Here is a 15,092-nt window from a genome sequence, read left to right as displayed (position 1 = left end):
AGTTGCTGAAGTACAAGAATAGATTTCAGATTATTTACAATTACATAACACAAAAGTTGCAGACGTACAGGAATTGATTACAGTGTATTTACAGTATATATACATAACACAGAGTTGCAGAGGTACAAGAACAGATTACAGAGTATTTACATTTACAGACTAATTTGCTTTACAGGGGTGAAAGTTGATGGACTCAAGATATCTTATTCATAAGTTAGAAGTAGAAATTAAAATTAGTGAGAATGATTGCTGGTACAGACAGGTAGGAACAATGGCACATGGGTACCAGGAATGAGGAGATGAATGCTAAGTTAGGAACAAACTCTACTGAAGGAGTTTGTATGTGTAAATTGGCTTCATTAGTCAGGTCATGTGAGGCAAATGCAGGAGGATAGGCTGCCTAGAAGAATAATGGACTCAGTCATGGTGGGTAAGAGAAGTAGAGGGAGACCAAGACGATGATAGTTAGACTTGGTTTCTAGTGATTTAAGGACAAGAGGTATGGAACCAAACAAGGCCACAGAGCTAGTTACAAATAGAGGATTGTGAAGGCATTTAGTACATTCACAGATGCTTGCAGACTGAATGTTGAAAGGTGTAACAGTCTATAATGAATATGTATGTTTGTATATGTATGTATGTACATAACATTTTTGAAACTCAAGAAGAACGTTTAGCTTCTACCAATCACAACTGATTTCTGCAGAGAGATACAGTCAAATGCCACCCTGTAAGTGGTTATAGCAAATTTTCAAACATACTAACTGCATACAGAAGGTTTAAACGTGATATTGTTAAAACTGTTCAGAATTTTCTCAGACAAGCCACTGAATGGGTTTGAATGAAGTGTATTTTTCTGAATCCTTGTGATTCCACTAGGAGTTCCCAGAGATTCTGCTTGTATGAAATCTATGTTTTATATACATTCCTAAAAGCTGCTATACATAACTTATGAGTCTAACATTACAACAACAGGACCACCAACAATAATTTAATACTGTACCGGTATATAAAAATATGTACATATCAACAACCATGCCTGAGTATTCAGCTTTTGTTTACAGTAGCAATTACAGTCATTTCTGCTAATGTCCAAAACCACTCCAATACATCAAACTCAATTGGCAATGACAACCCTGGATCTTTTGAAGTACGGTAATTATGATAAGGTCCCCATTCTTGCCCATTTAAATACAGATATAATTGATCGCAGAATCAACACATTCAAAAAATGACTAACTTTCTTTGGAATTTTAGATGTTCATTGTATTCATTTCATGCATTTGATAATGAAACAACAGTTACTAATACTGCTACCACTACTACCAGTACTACTACTACTATAATTTTGCATGGCTATTTCTAGCTGAATGCAGCCCTTGGAAGGCAAACCCTCCGATGAGGGTGGGTGGCATCTGCCATGTGTAGGTAACTGCATGTTGTTGTGGTGGAGAATAGTGTTATGTGTGGTGTGTGAGTTGCAGGGATGTTGGGGACAGCACAAACACCCAGCCCCCGGGCCATTGGAATTAACCAATGAAGGTTAAAACCCCCAATCCCGTCAGGAATCACACCCAGGACCCTCTGAACCGAAGGCCAGTATGCTGATCATTAGGCCAACGAGTCGGACACTACTACTACTACTACTACTACTACTACTACCACCACCACCATCACCACCACCACCACCACCACTACCACTACTACTAGTGGTTTTATGTCACACCGACACAGATAGGTCTTATGGCAACAATGGGATAGGAAAGGCCTAGTAGTTGGAAGGAAGTGGCCGTGGCCTTGATTAAGGTACAGCTCCAGCATTCGCCTGGTGTGAAAATGGAAGACCACGGAAAACCATCTTCGGGGCTGCCGACAGTGGGATTCGAACGCACTATCTCCCGGATGCAAGCTCTCAGCCACGCACCTCTAACCACACAGCCAACTCGCTCAGTACTACTACTACTGTGTTCCCCATAATACTAAACCATCTGCAAAGACATAAAATTTTGTTACTTCAAAAGCAAACTCACTGAGCAGTACAGCTTGGGAGAAAGCCGAGCTCTGCATTTGGATGGTGAGTGGGCTGGCCTCACCGCGTGCTGTCTTGATAAAGACTATTTGCTTTACGTCGCACCGACACAGATATGTCTTATGGCGACCATGGGATAGGAAAGGCCTAGGAATTGGAAGAAAGCGGCCGTGGCCTTAATTAAGGTATAGCCCCGGCATTTGCCTGGTGTGAAAATGGGAAACCACGGAAAACCATCTTCAGGGCTGCCGACAGTGGGGCTCGAACCCACTATCTCCCGATTACTGGATACTGGCCGCACTTAAGCGACTTCAGCTATCGAGCTCGGTCTTGAGAATGGTTTTCTGTAGCTGTCCATTCTCACTTTCAGGCAAATGCCAGGACAGTTCCTTTTATAGGTCAGAGCTGGTCCCTTCTCACCCTTCACTGCATCTCAAATCACTGTCACACATCTCCTGGCCAGAGAGAGGGTGTCACACTTTAAGTGGGCTGCCATATCCCTTCAGGGTATGGAATGAAACCGAAAAGATAATTAAAAAGGCAAGCTTGCATTTTTATGCAATTGTTGATATAACGATCACAACCATGGAACCTCAAGTTTCACTTGGAATCGTATCCAAAAGGGCATGACTTCTCCTTTCAAAACACCAACATGCATTGGCCAGGACTTGAACCATGGCTGCTTCATTATTTTATACATTTTTGGCATGAAGGATTGTGTGCTGCCTTGCTGTGCCCCTTTCATTATTGTAGATCAGTCCAAGTATCCATCTCTGATTTTTACATGACTCTAACAGTTCTCATAATACATTTTGACCTTGCTGACTAGAAGCAATGTTCCTCTTAGAAAGGTACTCTCAGAACTTTCCTCAACAAACATTAGCATAAGCTTTCTCTGTGTCCTCTTTTGTCTACCAATATTTTTGCAACATCATGTAGATGGCATACACCAGGTTATTTGTTGATCATTAATTCCAGAATCTGTACTGTTCTTCATCTAACAATAGCTCAAAAATATATTCTCAATTCTAATTTTTGAGGATTTTAATTTTTTTACGGGATTGTTTCAGCAGGAACTTTGGATTTAAATTACGTAATTGATCACTTTATCTTGCTGTAAATACAATATTCAGTATTTCAGTTCTGCTGACTTTGAATTAAACTGAAACTGAGAGAATGGGAAATTCATTAAGGACAAACAGCCACAAAGTACAATGGACAAATTTCTCTTTTGTTGTATAAACATTAATGAATATGGTACTGTATGTTATACATTATAGGTATAGTACCAGTATATTATTTTGTAAATTAGATCTCTTTATACATAAAGAACCTTGTTTTGGAAATGATGCATGAGTTTAACTCAACTCTTACTGGTCTTTCGCCAAATAATTTTAGCTGAAGAAATGTACGAGGAGACCCAAAAGTTGGTTGACAAAATGCATTAAAAAAGCTGCAGCTGTACGAATCAAAGCATTTATTATTCATTACATCCAGATGTTAACCTAAAGGCATTTTGAAATACTTTCCTCCATTCTTTATACAAAGATTACATCTTTTTAATACAGAATTCTATCTCATCCAAGATGTTCAAGGACACTAGGTTGTGGAATTCCATTTCAGTATGTTCCATTAAATCTTCCACAATGTGAATTCTCACAAAATAAACATGATATTAAAGCAGTGGTAAGACTGGGCAAATGAGGTAACTATTCAATGGTACCATGTCTGCCAGTCTGTTCATCAAAAGTGTTGTTCAAAAAGTTTCTCACAACCAATCCGTAGTAAGGTGGTGCCTCGACTTGTTGCCACAATAACTTTTACAAAATTGGTTGCAGGTTTCCAAAGACTGGACTGTTTCCCTGTTCCACCATCACTTTCTAGCATTCTTTAGAGTTAACTGTAGGTACCATTAAATGAAATACGATCTGGTGACTCCATTTTCTTCAATTACCATCTAAACAGTCACATACTGGTATAATAGTACATGTTTCGGTCTGTTTGACCTTCTTCAACTGTAAATGTAATAAATTATAGTGTTGTTACGGAAACATAAAGATTCTGAGAAAACTGTACTTTATCATTACCGTACCTAATGAATTTAAATATTCTTTGAATAACGATTAATAATTAAATAATAAAATTAAAGATACCAAAGAGATGTTAATTTGGTACTCTTTAGAAAGAGTAGAAGCCTTTCATATGGCCTTGTTTAATGTTGAATGTTAATACAAACTGCAGGACTGCTAAACAAGTACCAGTATGTGTTGTGTGTTGTTGGATTAAGGCTATTAAGTAGTGCGGGGAGGAGAAGGAGGGATCATATTTTATGAAGTAATATAGTCACTGGTAATTATTTTTCGTGTTTCAAATATCTTAAATGCATAGTTCTTCAAAAAGGATTTTCATTTCATTTAGATTACTGCTAGAATTATTTCTTTAATGCAACAGAATCTGAATGTTTATATAATGTTCATTAAAGTACCGTTTTGCATTTTATGTGGGATTGTAAAATCTTGATTGATAGAAGTAAATCTGTGAGTGAAACTTGTCATATGTTCGTGCATGGCCGAAAACATATTCCATGTTTTTGCATTTATGGTAATGTATATGAATGTTCCTTCCTGTTTGATCTTTATAGCTAGAGTTACAATGCGTTCATTTGAGTTTGTCAAAGCCAGATCAGAATACTTATCATTATTATTGATGGTGTAGGTATTGAAAAATAATTTAGAATGAGTTTTATTAGTTTAGAAAGCAATTTTGAAATTAAGTTTTTTAAAGATATTAACTTAGTTACTTGAAAAATATTTTTATTGTCATAAGTAAATGTAAGAATTTTTCTTTTGTACCTCTAATTAATTTATGGGGTGGTTTCCGTTTTACTTTAATATTTTGTTTACAAAATTTTTATTGTAGCTATTGTTATAAATGTTACAAACGTTACGGTACTTTTTAAAATTTTTAGTTGATAAAGATATATTTAAAGCTCTATGCATCAGAGTATAAAAACAGACATTTTTGTGGATACTTAGATGTTTTGAGTCCAGTCTTATGTATTTGAAGTTGAAGTTGGTTTTCTGAAGATGTCATAAATGAAATTATTATTGTTCCTAGAAATTGTGGGATCATGATAACTGAGGGATCTCTTGGTCTCAGATTCTAAAGTGAATTTAAATATTGAAGTAAAGTGTCACCATTAGCGACTTTGTTATCTATTATAGCAAAAATGTCGTCAACATATCTTGTCCAAATTATATCTTTATGTTTATTAAGTGATTTGGTGTTTCCTAAACTGTCCAAAAAATGCCTGTCAAAATACTTGAAGCATGTGAACCCATTGATAAACAAATTTGTTTGTAAATGGAACTGTTTTCTAGACAAAATTAAGTAAATTTAAAAATGATTTATTTCTAGTTCACTTTATTTATTTAGGTTAGTGTTGAGTAAATGAACAGTTTCTTTAATATGAATGGTAGAATTCATATTTGTGATGTGAGAATGAATAGAATAGTTGGGCTGGAGATTTAAATTTTTAGTTTTATTGAAGAAACATGTACTATTATATGTAATTATATCTTGTTAAGTACAGTACTGAGAGGTGGAAAATATAGGTGTACTATTCCATTTAAAGTATACTTATTTTATTATAATTCACAGAAATCCAGTAAACACAGATATTGCCTGTTCAATATTCCATTTAAATGAAAAGTAGCTTCATCAGGTTATAGAATGGTTTTTTTTGTAAAACTTGTTAACAAATTTGTTGTATTACGTACAACTCACAGAATTGCATCCTCCTATCAGGGTCCTCTTCATTTAAGCTTCAACTTAAAGTAGGCCCATATGGCCTTCATTTCAACTTTTCCTGCATTCTCTTTAGGCTTGTTTTTTGATATGCTGTACTCACATTATGCCTTCCTGGAGATTGTATATTGAACACTGCACAAAACCTTTCATATTTTCTCTTATAGTCAGAGATTTAGGTCTTCTTGAATGACAAATATCTGCTAATGAGCCTATCTGTTCAAACCTGCAATCAGCTTGTAAATACCTTGTTGAGATGGTGTTTGGAAAACATTCCATATTTAACTCTCTAATATCGCAGTCATAATGATCATGTTTCCACTATGTTTGCAGTACAAATACATGAAAATAAATGAAAATTTCCTATTCATTGTACACTTCACTAATCAATAGTGCGAACAACTCTCTACGATAGTTCTTTTAATATAATGAATATAAGAAAATATTTCCACTTAATCGATACCTTTCTTTTATTTTGCCATTGGCAATTTATAAAATCATTAAGAATAACAGGACATGTTTCGATCGCTTTGCAGTCATCATCAGCTGCGTACACAAAAGCTTAGATAAAACAGCATAAAGCAATCACATAGTTAAATATTTGTTGACTTTAAAAACTAATGTTAGTAAAGGACGTATGGGTTGGAGGTGGGGGCGAGGTAGTGTGCGGCGGGGGGGACGGTTGTTAAGGACGTTAAGCTTTAAAATGAATTAAATTACTATCTATGAGTTAAAAATGTCTTTGGTATCACTTTAGGTCCCGAAGGCTTAAAAAATCACTCTTTTAAAAATCTAAAAAATTGGTGTTGTGATCCTGAAGAAATGTTTTTTGCTGAAATATGCTTCTTCTTTACTTGACTTCTAGTTTCTTCCTCGTCACTTTGTACTGTACTAAAAAGGCTGATCCTCTTGTTTATCCTTTTCTAAGTAGAAAGGATGTATTCGCTGTTGGTTAAGAACTATATTCATAAACATATCAGGTTGGATAACTTGTTGTACGATCTGTAACCGGAAAAAAGAAATATGCGTCTATTAATTGAAATCGCCTGGAGAAATGTTGTCTAAGGAAATTATTTAGAATAATGGAAATTGATTGAGAGATTTTGAAGTTAACTCTGTCCAATTCACTTCCTTTACTTCCCGTAATTAAGGGTTTGGGTCTGATTCTACTGTTCGCGACATTAACTAATAGCGGTGTGATGTGGTTTGTATGCTAGCTTGATTCGGAAGTGGTGAGGGGAAGCGAGGACGTATCGTCATTTGTTGTTTCTCGCGAGGGGGTGGCTTCTGTCTGTGACGTAGGGCCCTCGTGCTTGCTTGTTACAATATTGCTGGGCGTGTTTGATTACTGCCTAATGAATCCATGTATCTCAATATATGTTCGTATAAGGTATTTCTTTGTTCATTCATCTCATTTAAGTTCTTATCCTTATTAATTAACTTATCCAGAAAAATGTGAATATATTTTAACTATTCATTAGTCTACCTTTATTTATTACATTAATAATTACAAGATCTTGTTAGATATCTGTAAATTTATGACCCGTCTCTTTCATATGTATTCCCATTGCGGAAAACCAACTATACTTTTCCGCATGGACGTGTTCTTGGTACCTTATTGCAAAGTTCCGTCCATATTGCCCTACATATGTAGCCTTGCACTGATTGCAAATCAACTTATAAATTCCTGAATCCTGGAAACATTCTTCTTTGTTCTTATTAACCGTGTTGTGGTTGAAAAACATATGCCTAGTGTTATTGTTTGTTGAAAATGCTACCTTGATGTCGTATTTCTTAAATAAATTTCTAATTACGTAAAAGTTAGGATTGTTGTAGGTAAACCTCTTCTCACAAAGAAGAATGTTTCCCGTCGCCCACTACCACCCCCCTCCAACCCATACGTCCTTTACTAACATTAGTTTTTAAAGTCAACAAAGATTTAACTATGTGATGGCTTTATGCTGTTTTATCTAAGCTTTTGTGTACGCAGCTAATGACGATCGCGAAGTGATCGAAACATGCCCTGTTATTCTCAATGACTTCATATATTGCCAAAGGCAAAAAATAGAAAATTATCGATTAGGTGGAAATATTTTCATATTGATTAGATTACATTATCGATACGGCAATGAAGTGGATAGTTTGTAATGGTTCTTTTCATAGCAACCGCTCAATAACAACAACGTAGCCTCAAATAGCTACCGCTCTAGTCAAGTAGCTATTACATTAAACCAAACGAATGATGAATGGATTCTAGTGTCAACTGACTAATAGGCGACCTTATATTATGCCAGCGACCTGTTCAAAAATAACCAAACTTTGAAAATACTATGGAAAAATGAAGCTTACTGGTTTCTGGTAAGTGGTATTGTTTCCTTCCTAAGTAAATAAATATCACAATATGAAGAATAAAGTTCGAATTCAAGAGCACAAACTGGGGGAAATATTCGTTTTTAGGAAGTGGAGTTAGGGAGATGTTCAATAAATTTGCAATTTTTTTGCCATCATTTAAGAAAAGCTAGGAAATCAAGAGGTATGGAATCTGCCAACTGGGCAACCTCCCTAAATGCAGATCAGTAGTGATTGATTGATTGATTGATTGATTGATTGATTGATTGATTGATTGATTGATTGATTGATTGATTGATTGATTGATTGATTGATTGATTGATTGATTGATTGATTGATTGATTGATTGATTGATTGATTGATTGATTGATTGAACTATTTGCCATACATTTCTGAAACAATTAGTTGCTGTTCAACAAGTAGTAGTTTGCGACTGTGTTCAGTACATGTTGCGATTGTTAAGATGTTTGAATATGATAAGTAGCATATCAACATTAACTTCTGTTTAAAGCCGGAAAGAATGTTTATAGGGACGTACCGAATGGTAAGGCAAGTTATGGCGATTTGATATGACAGAATAGTATGGTAGGTCAGGTCAAATGTGAAAATATTGTTGGCAGTCATTTCTTGACATCAACAGTGTTGAGCGTGATGAATTCCTACATGAGGATCAAACGGTGAATCACTGGTATTATCTTGAAGTCTTGAGGGGTTTCAGAGAAAATGTCAGGGAGAAAAGACCAGATTTGCAGAGAAACAGCTCATGGAGCCTCCGTAACGATGATTCATCAGCTCACACATCGCTGTTGATTTGTGAATTTTATGATGATCATAAAGACAACTGCGCTTCCTTATCCACCCTACTCACCTAACCAAGCTGAAATTCTCTCTAAAAAGATTCTAATTTCATTCAATCGAAGAGATCACACTGAAATTGCAGGCAGAACTGCATGCAATCCCACAAATTGCTACTAGGAATGCCTCTATAAGGGGAAATAGCATCGAGAGCCTTGCATTAATAGAGGCAAAGCTAATTATACTATTTGCAAAGTTTGGTTATTTTTGAACAGGCTTTGAATATAATCGATCATTTTTAATCAAGAATGTAGGAACATCACCTCAGATTCTTCAGAAAACAAGGAACCAAGACAAAGAAATTTATGCTGAAATCAGGCAAATTCATATTGCAAAATTCTTTAGAAGGGAGGTTTACCTCAGCATCCTTCCATTGTAGGGATAGTAGAGGTATAAATGAGGTGCAAGAGATTTGGTGAATCTCTTCTCTATACTTGTAGCAGTATGGCTGGAAAATATCATAAGCATTATGACAGCATTATTCTTTTAAGTTACCTGTACAATTTTTAAATGTATCTTTTAAATATTTCCAGATTTATGTGAATGGTGTCCTGAAGCTCTGTGTCAGGAGTGCTTCTCGTAACAAGGCTTTGATACCTACGCTGAACTTACATGAAAAGTTAGTGATCTTCCTATATCCCGTCACCGAGAAGGGTCGCGGCTCTAAACCAGTGATTGCAGTGTATCAAAAGCCACAAAGTGGTGAAGATATGATGTACTGTTATCCACGATGAAAGTTTAGACACAAAGTAAAGGGCTCGTTGTTTAATAAAATGCTGTTTACCAGAGATGAAGTTCATAAACACAAATTTCAGTCCCGAAAAATGCTGTAAAGTTGATACATTCCTGTGTATTAATAAAAACTATAGTGACAGCTATTGCTGCTCTAAAAAGCATCAATCTTTGTAATTTAATATGTAGAGACTCTTAGCATCTGTAAGCCAACCAAAAGATAAAGCAAATCAACGAATAAAGTCGCCCTTAGTCAAGAGGCAATAAACAGGTAAAACGTAATTACTTTAAAACAATTAAATGTAAGGAACAAAGCAGAGCAAAAGAGACTTATCTTGACAAAAAGGGGAAATGTATGGGTTAATTGACAAAGGAAAGAAAGACATATTTTAAGAGTATAATTTCAGTCAATCACCCTTGATCTTTTTTTAGGGTTGTTGCCAGGGGGCAGTTTCCCTATCAGTTGTTTACCTAGTCTTTTCACAAACTATTTCAAAGTAGTTGGAATTTATCAACATTGGCCTTTGATAAATTATTCCAATCTCTAATTTCTTTCCTATAAATGAGTATTTGCCCCAATTGGTCCTTGTGAATTCCAAATTTATCTCAATTTTATGATCTAACCTACATTTAGAAACTCCACTGAAGCTTTTTGTCTGCTAATGTCTTTCCGAGGCATCCTTCCACTGACACCTCAAAACTTTCCACATATTTACAAGTAATTAATATAATTTTTTGTCCATATTGAAATTAAATATACTTATTAAAATTATAAATGTTTATTGAATAGCCACCTATTCAATAGAATAAAATTCTTATTAGTATATGAACTTTATAAGTTTTTAATGGGAAATGTTTCGCTTGTATTACAAGCAACATCAGCCAATTATATCATCTCTAAATTAGAATCAGCATCCTGATTCTGTTGATAAGCATATGAGATTATCCCTTAAAACTTTAAAAATGTGACTGTTGTGGGGGGTCGGGAAAGGCGGGATGGGCGGGGCTTTAGGACCGCTGTTATTGTGCGGAGGAGAGTTGGCATAAACTGGGGGGACATGTTGCTATCACTGTTATAGCAACAGTGTTTTTAGGTTTAGAATTAAATATTTTCGTGAAGTTCCTATCCTTAATCTTAAATGTTGAAAGTAACTTTCGAATCTGTTCATATAATGGAATTTTTATCTCCTTTACATCATTCAAATTTTGATTATTGTTGAAATATTGATCTATAAAATTTCTGTCATTAGCTTGCCCTGTCTATCCATTTCATGATCATTAAATCTTGTTTTATTGTAGTAAATTTATGACCAGTCTCCTTCATGTGGGAGTTCATAGTGGAGTATTTATTATGTCTTGTGCATTGAAATGTTCTAAATACCTGGTTTGGAAACTACGACCAGTTTGTCCCACGTGCGAAAACTTACATTGCGAACAAGTGAGTCTACAGATACCGGAGCCCCAATATCAGTTATTAGTTGAATTTACAATGTTATGATTAAATAATATGTTCTGGTTACTATTGCGTGTCTTATAAGCAATGTTGACGTCGTGTTTTCGAATTGGGTTGATAATTTGATGGATAACTGGATTTGTGTAAGTGATAGTAGAAAACTTCGTTTTTTAGGTTTCACCGGGGTAGGTGTGTTGCTATTTTTAACTTAACTTTACTAATGATTTTATAGATCATTTCAAACATATAACTGTTGAACTTTGCTAACTCCGTTATGTAATCAAGTCCTTTTTTCCGATTACTTACCGAGAGCGGGATTTTTAATGCTCTGTAGACCAAAACTATAGCAGTTCACCTGTTTATGTGAATGTGGATGTAGGGACTCATGTTTATCATCAGTGGAGCAAACGTCGGTTTCCAATAAATCTGAAAATCGAACTTGCCATTGGCACGTGTTATATTTACATCCAGGAAATTTAAATTGTTATCGATTTCGTCTTCTTTTGTAAACTTGATATTAATATCTAGATTATTTAGAAATTCTAAAATGTTCTCACTACTGTTTTGTTCATGTCTATAGCGAACGTATCATCGAAATACCGGAGCAATACGCAAAGCCCATTAACTTTATTCACTATCTTGTTAGATTCCAAACTATCCATATAAATATTCGCTAGAATCCCAGAAATGGGATCTACCCTTGCCAAACCCATTTGATCGTACATTTTTGTTGAAAGTAAGGTAAGTACGAAATGTAAAAGCTTGGAGAGGCCCTCTACTTCAAACTTAGATTACTATATTTAGGAAGATTATAATGTTGATTATCTCACATACTGGAATATTAGAATGCATATTTGTAATGGCATATGAACATATTATATGATTAAGTTGTAGATTGAATTTATTCAATTTACCACGGAATTCAATAGAATTTTCTATATAAGTTCCGTTAATGAACTTAAAATGTTTACTAAGGAAACTATGTAAGAATTTCGAAAATTTAAAAGTAGGGCTATTTCTGCTATTTATATATTAGACGTATTGGTATCTCCATATTGTGAAATTTGGGCAGCGCCTTGGCTGTCGGCAATGTAGGATTCGTATTAACGAGTTTTTGGCACTCTTGTTCTTGTAAGAAAAATGTTGAATTTCGTAATAAGTTCTTTATATTTCGTTGTATTTTTATTGTGGGGTTTTTATTTACTATTACGTAAGAATTATCAGTGAATAAATCCTCAGTTTTAACACAGTCGTTCTTGCCTTTTAGAATAATCGTTCCCCCCTTATCAGCCTTCGTAACAATGGTGTTATTATTTATTTTCGTGTTTAATTCCTAGATTTGTTTTAAACGGGTAGAATCTGAAATGGTTTTTAATCCATTAACAAGAATAGGGAGTTTCTTTTTTCTATCGTATTTGGAATCATTCTGATTTTCTAAGAGAAGGTTATCAACATTAGATTCGACTTCTGCAACTGTAGTAATTAAATCTTCTACTTATTTTGAGTTAAGCCAATTGAACTTCAATCCTCTATAGAAAAGGTTCAGTTCATCATCAGAGAAATTAGTAACTGATAAATTTACTATAGTGGGGATATTGCTTAACTGAGGCGTGTGTCTATTAAAATTCCTATTTTAGTTTTGTGATTTTTTTGTTTCAAATAATCAAGGTTAGTATCCAGTGTTTTTGTATCTTGTTCAGAACATCCGTTAATTTATTATTAACATATCTTGTGTAAGATTTCCTTTCTAATGGGGAGATATTTTGAGAGATTTCTAAGTGCGCTCTATATAACTGCAAATTTAAGGATGATTTCCTTCCATAGTGTAATTTAATTTCGTTTTTGGACCACATTTCGTTAACCTTTCTTTTTCTTCTAAGTTGGAGGATGGAATATTTTTCCTGTATATGTGTTTTGAAAATTTTGGGATTAATCCATACTTCAGGCATTCCATTAAGAAACCAATGTCTCTTGAAACTTTACTGATTCTAAACTTGAGGTTAAGACATCTGTACGTTTTTACATTAGCCTGGTTGGCTCCTGAATTACAAGTAATTAATATAATATTTGTCCATATTGAAATTCAATATACTTATTCAAATTACAATTGTTTATTAAATAGCCACGTATTCAATACAATAAAATCCTTATTGGGATATAATTTTTTTACATTGGTTCTTAATGGGACATGTTTTGCTTTTATTACAAGCATCATCAGCCAATTATATCTTCTCTAAATTACAATCAGGATCCTGATTTTATTGTGAAGCATGTGCGATTATCCCTTAAAAGTTTAAAAATATTTACAATTTTAAAAATAAGCATTAATCACAAATATTCTACTTAAAACAGGTAAGTGTTTTGCTGTGTTGTATGGAAAAGACTAGAACACCACATAAAATACTTCTTCTAAGCTGAACTTCTTTATGCTAATCTTTTTCATCTTGACTTCAATAAGATAAAGTGTTGAAACCACAATGTCATAAAACAGCTGTAATGGAACACTGGTTGGAAAACACTCCGGTGGTGAAGGTGCGCAAATACGCAGTTAGTGGGACGTAAAACAAATATTATTATTATTATTATTATTATTATTATTATTATTATTATTATTATTATTATTATTATTATTTATTATTATTATTATTATGTTCGAATACCGGTAACTTATATTTCTGCATATATTTCGAAGCTCATGAAATAATACAGTATCCCTCATCCGATATACAGTAAATACGGAGAAAGAGTCAAAATGTCGTTCAGTCACTTGCTTTCTTGGCTTACGCTGCCTGAACCGTCAACGATAGCCCCAAGTGAAGCGTACGAACTGTAGAGCGTAGAAACCTCTACAAAATAGTCCGGGATGGTATATATACCTATTTCTAACCTTGTCCTCTAGAAGCGATTTTATATTATAGTCCGCGGTAAATAAACTCCTTAAAATTAAATATTTTGACATTATCCTCGAAGTCATGGAAATAAATAGTTTGACCTCCTCCACTATTTTATAAGTAATACATTAACCTTGTCAGGACATTTATATGAATGGTTCAGAAGTTATGATCCTTTCCTCTCCCAAAATCTCCGTAAGACTTATCTGTGTCGGAGAGATGTAAAACAAATTGTAAGAAAATAAAACCCGGCAAACAATACGTTTAAAAAATTTTAAACGGCCTGATGTTAAACAGAAACTACTACACGGTGCACGAGTTACGATTTGGTGCATTGTATGAGGTTATGGAATATTGGGCCCGTATCTCGTCGAGGATGCTGCACAGGATCGACAAACTTTGGACCCGGTAGACCAGAGATCGCGTTATTAACCCATACATGCGGAATTTAGTCCGTTTTTATCGCACCAGAAACTTACCCCTCCAACTAAAATGGATGCATTAGGATTAAACTAAGCCATAACGCTGGAGAGTCGTTACAGCAACCTTTGTTTATCAATATGTTCAAGAAACTTCTGAAGCGTTATGAACAATGTGCGACGCGTAACAGTACACATTTTGAACACATTCTGCACCAACGCAATTGAAAAACATGTCATTGTCACATACGGATTTATAGCTTCCATTACAAACGTTACAGAACTATTAAAACACTAATATTTTGAATATTCGTATACTGTATGTGTTAGTAAAATAAGTTTATAGAGCATGAACTCGTAAGTTCGTCTTTACAAATCTCATTTACGATACAAAATGCCCAATGTAACGTACACCTATGACTATATTTCTACAGTGTTCACGGCTAGCGTGGGTACGCTCCAGTCGATTACACAACTGATTGGTGGCGTAATTTCATAAATTATGTTAGATTAATCTGCCTTATAATTTTGTCAAGGACGAAATATTCTCGACTTTA

General features: G+C 34.6%; 1 protein-coding gene across 5 annotated transcripts in view; it reads left to right on the top strand.

Annotated features, from left to right (window-relative positions):
- The window catches only part of LOC136874506 (uro-adherence factor A), a 177,299-nt gene extending 167,365 nt beyond the window's left edge, over positions 1-9,934 (top strand). For 2 of the 5 annotated variants that reach the window (XM_068227632.1, XM_068227633.1), the window contains one exon: positions 9,574-9,934. In XM_068227632.1, coding sequence (XP_068083733.1) covers positions 9,574-9,774 — 201 coding nt within the window. In that variant the 3' untranslated portion in view covers positions 9,775-9,934. The remainder of the gene's footprint in view (positions 1-9,573) is intronic. The other 3 variants (XR_011018274.1, XM_068227634.1, XM_068227635.1) reach the window with 3 other exon arrangements.
- The last annotated feature ends 5,158 nt before the right edge of the window (positions 9,935-15,092 follow it).

Source organism: Anabrus simplex, chromosome 5 (genome assembly GCF_040414725.1).
Source record: "Anabrus simplex isolate iqAnaSimp1 chromosome 5, ASM4041472v1, whole genome shotgun sequence".
Lineage (NCBI taxonomy): Eukaryota > Metazoa > Arthropoda > Insecta > Orthoptera > Tettigoniidae > Anabrus > Anabrus simplex.
Note: the sequence above shows the minus strand (reverse complement) of the source record. Positions and strands in the feature narration are given on the sequence as shown.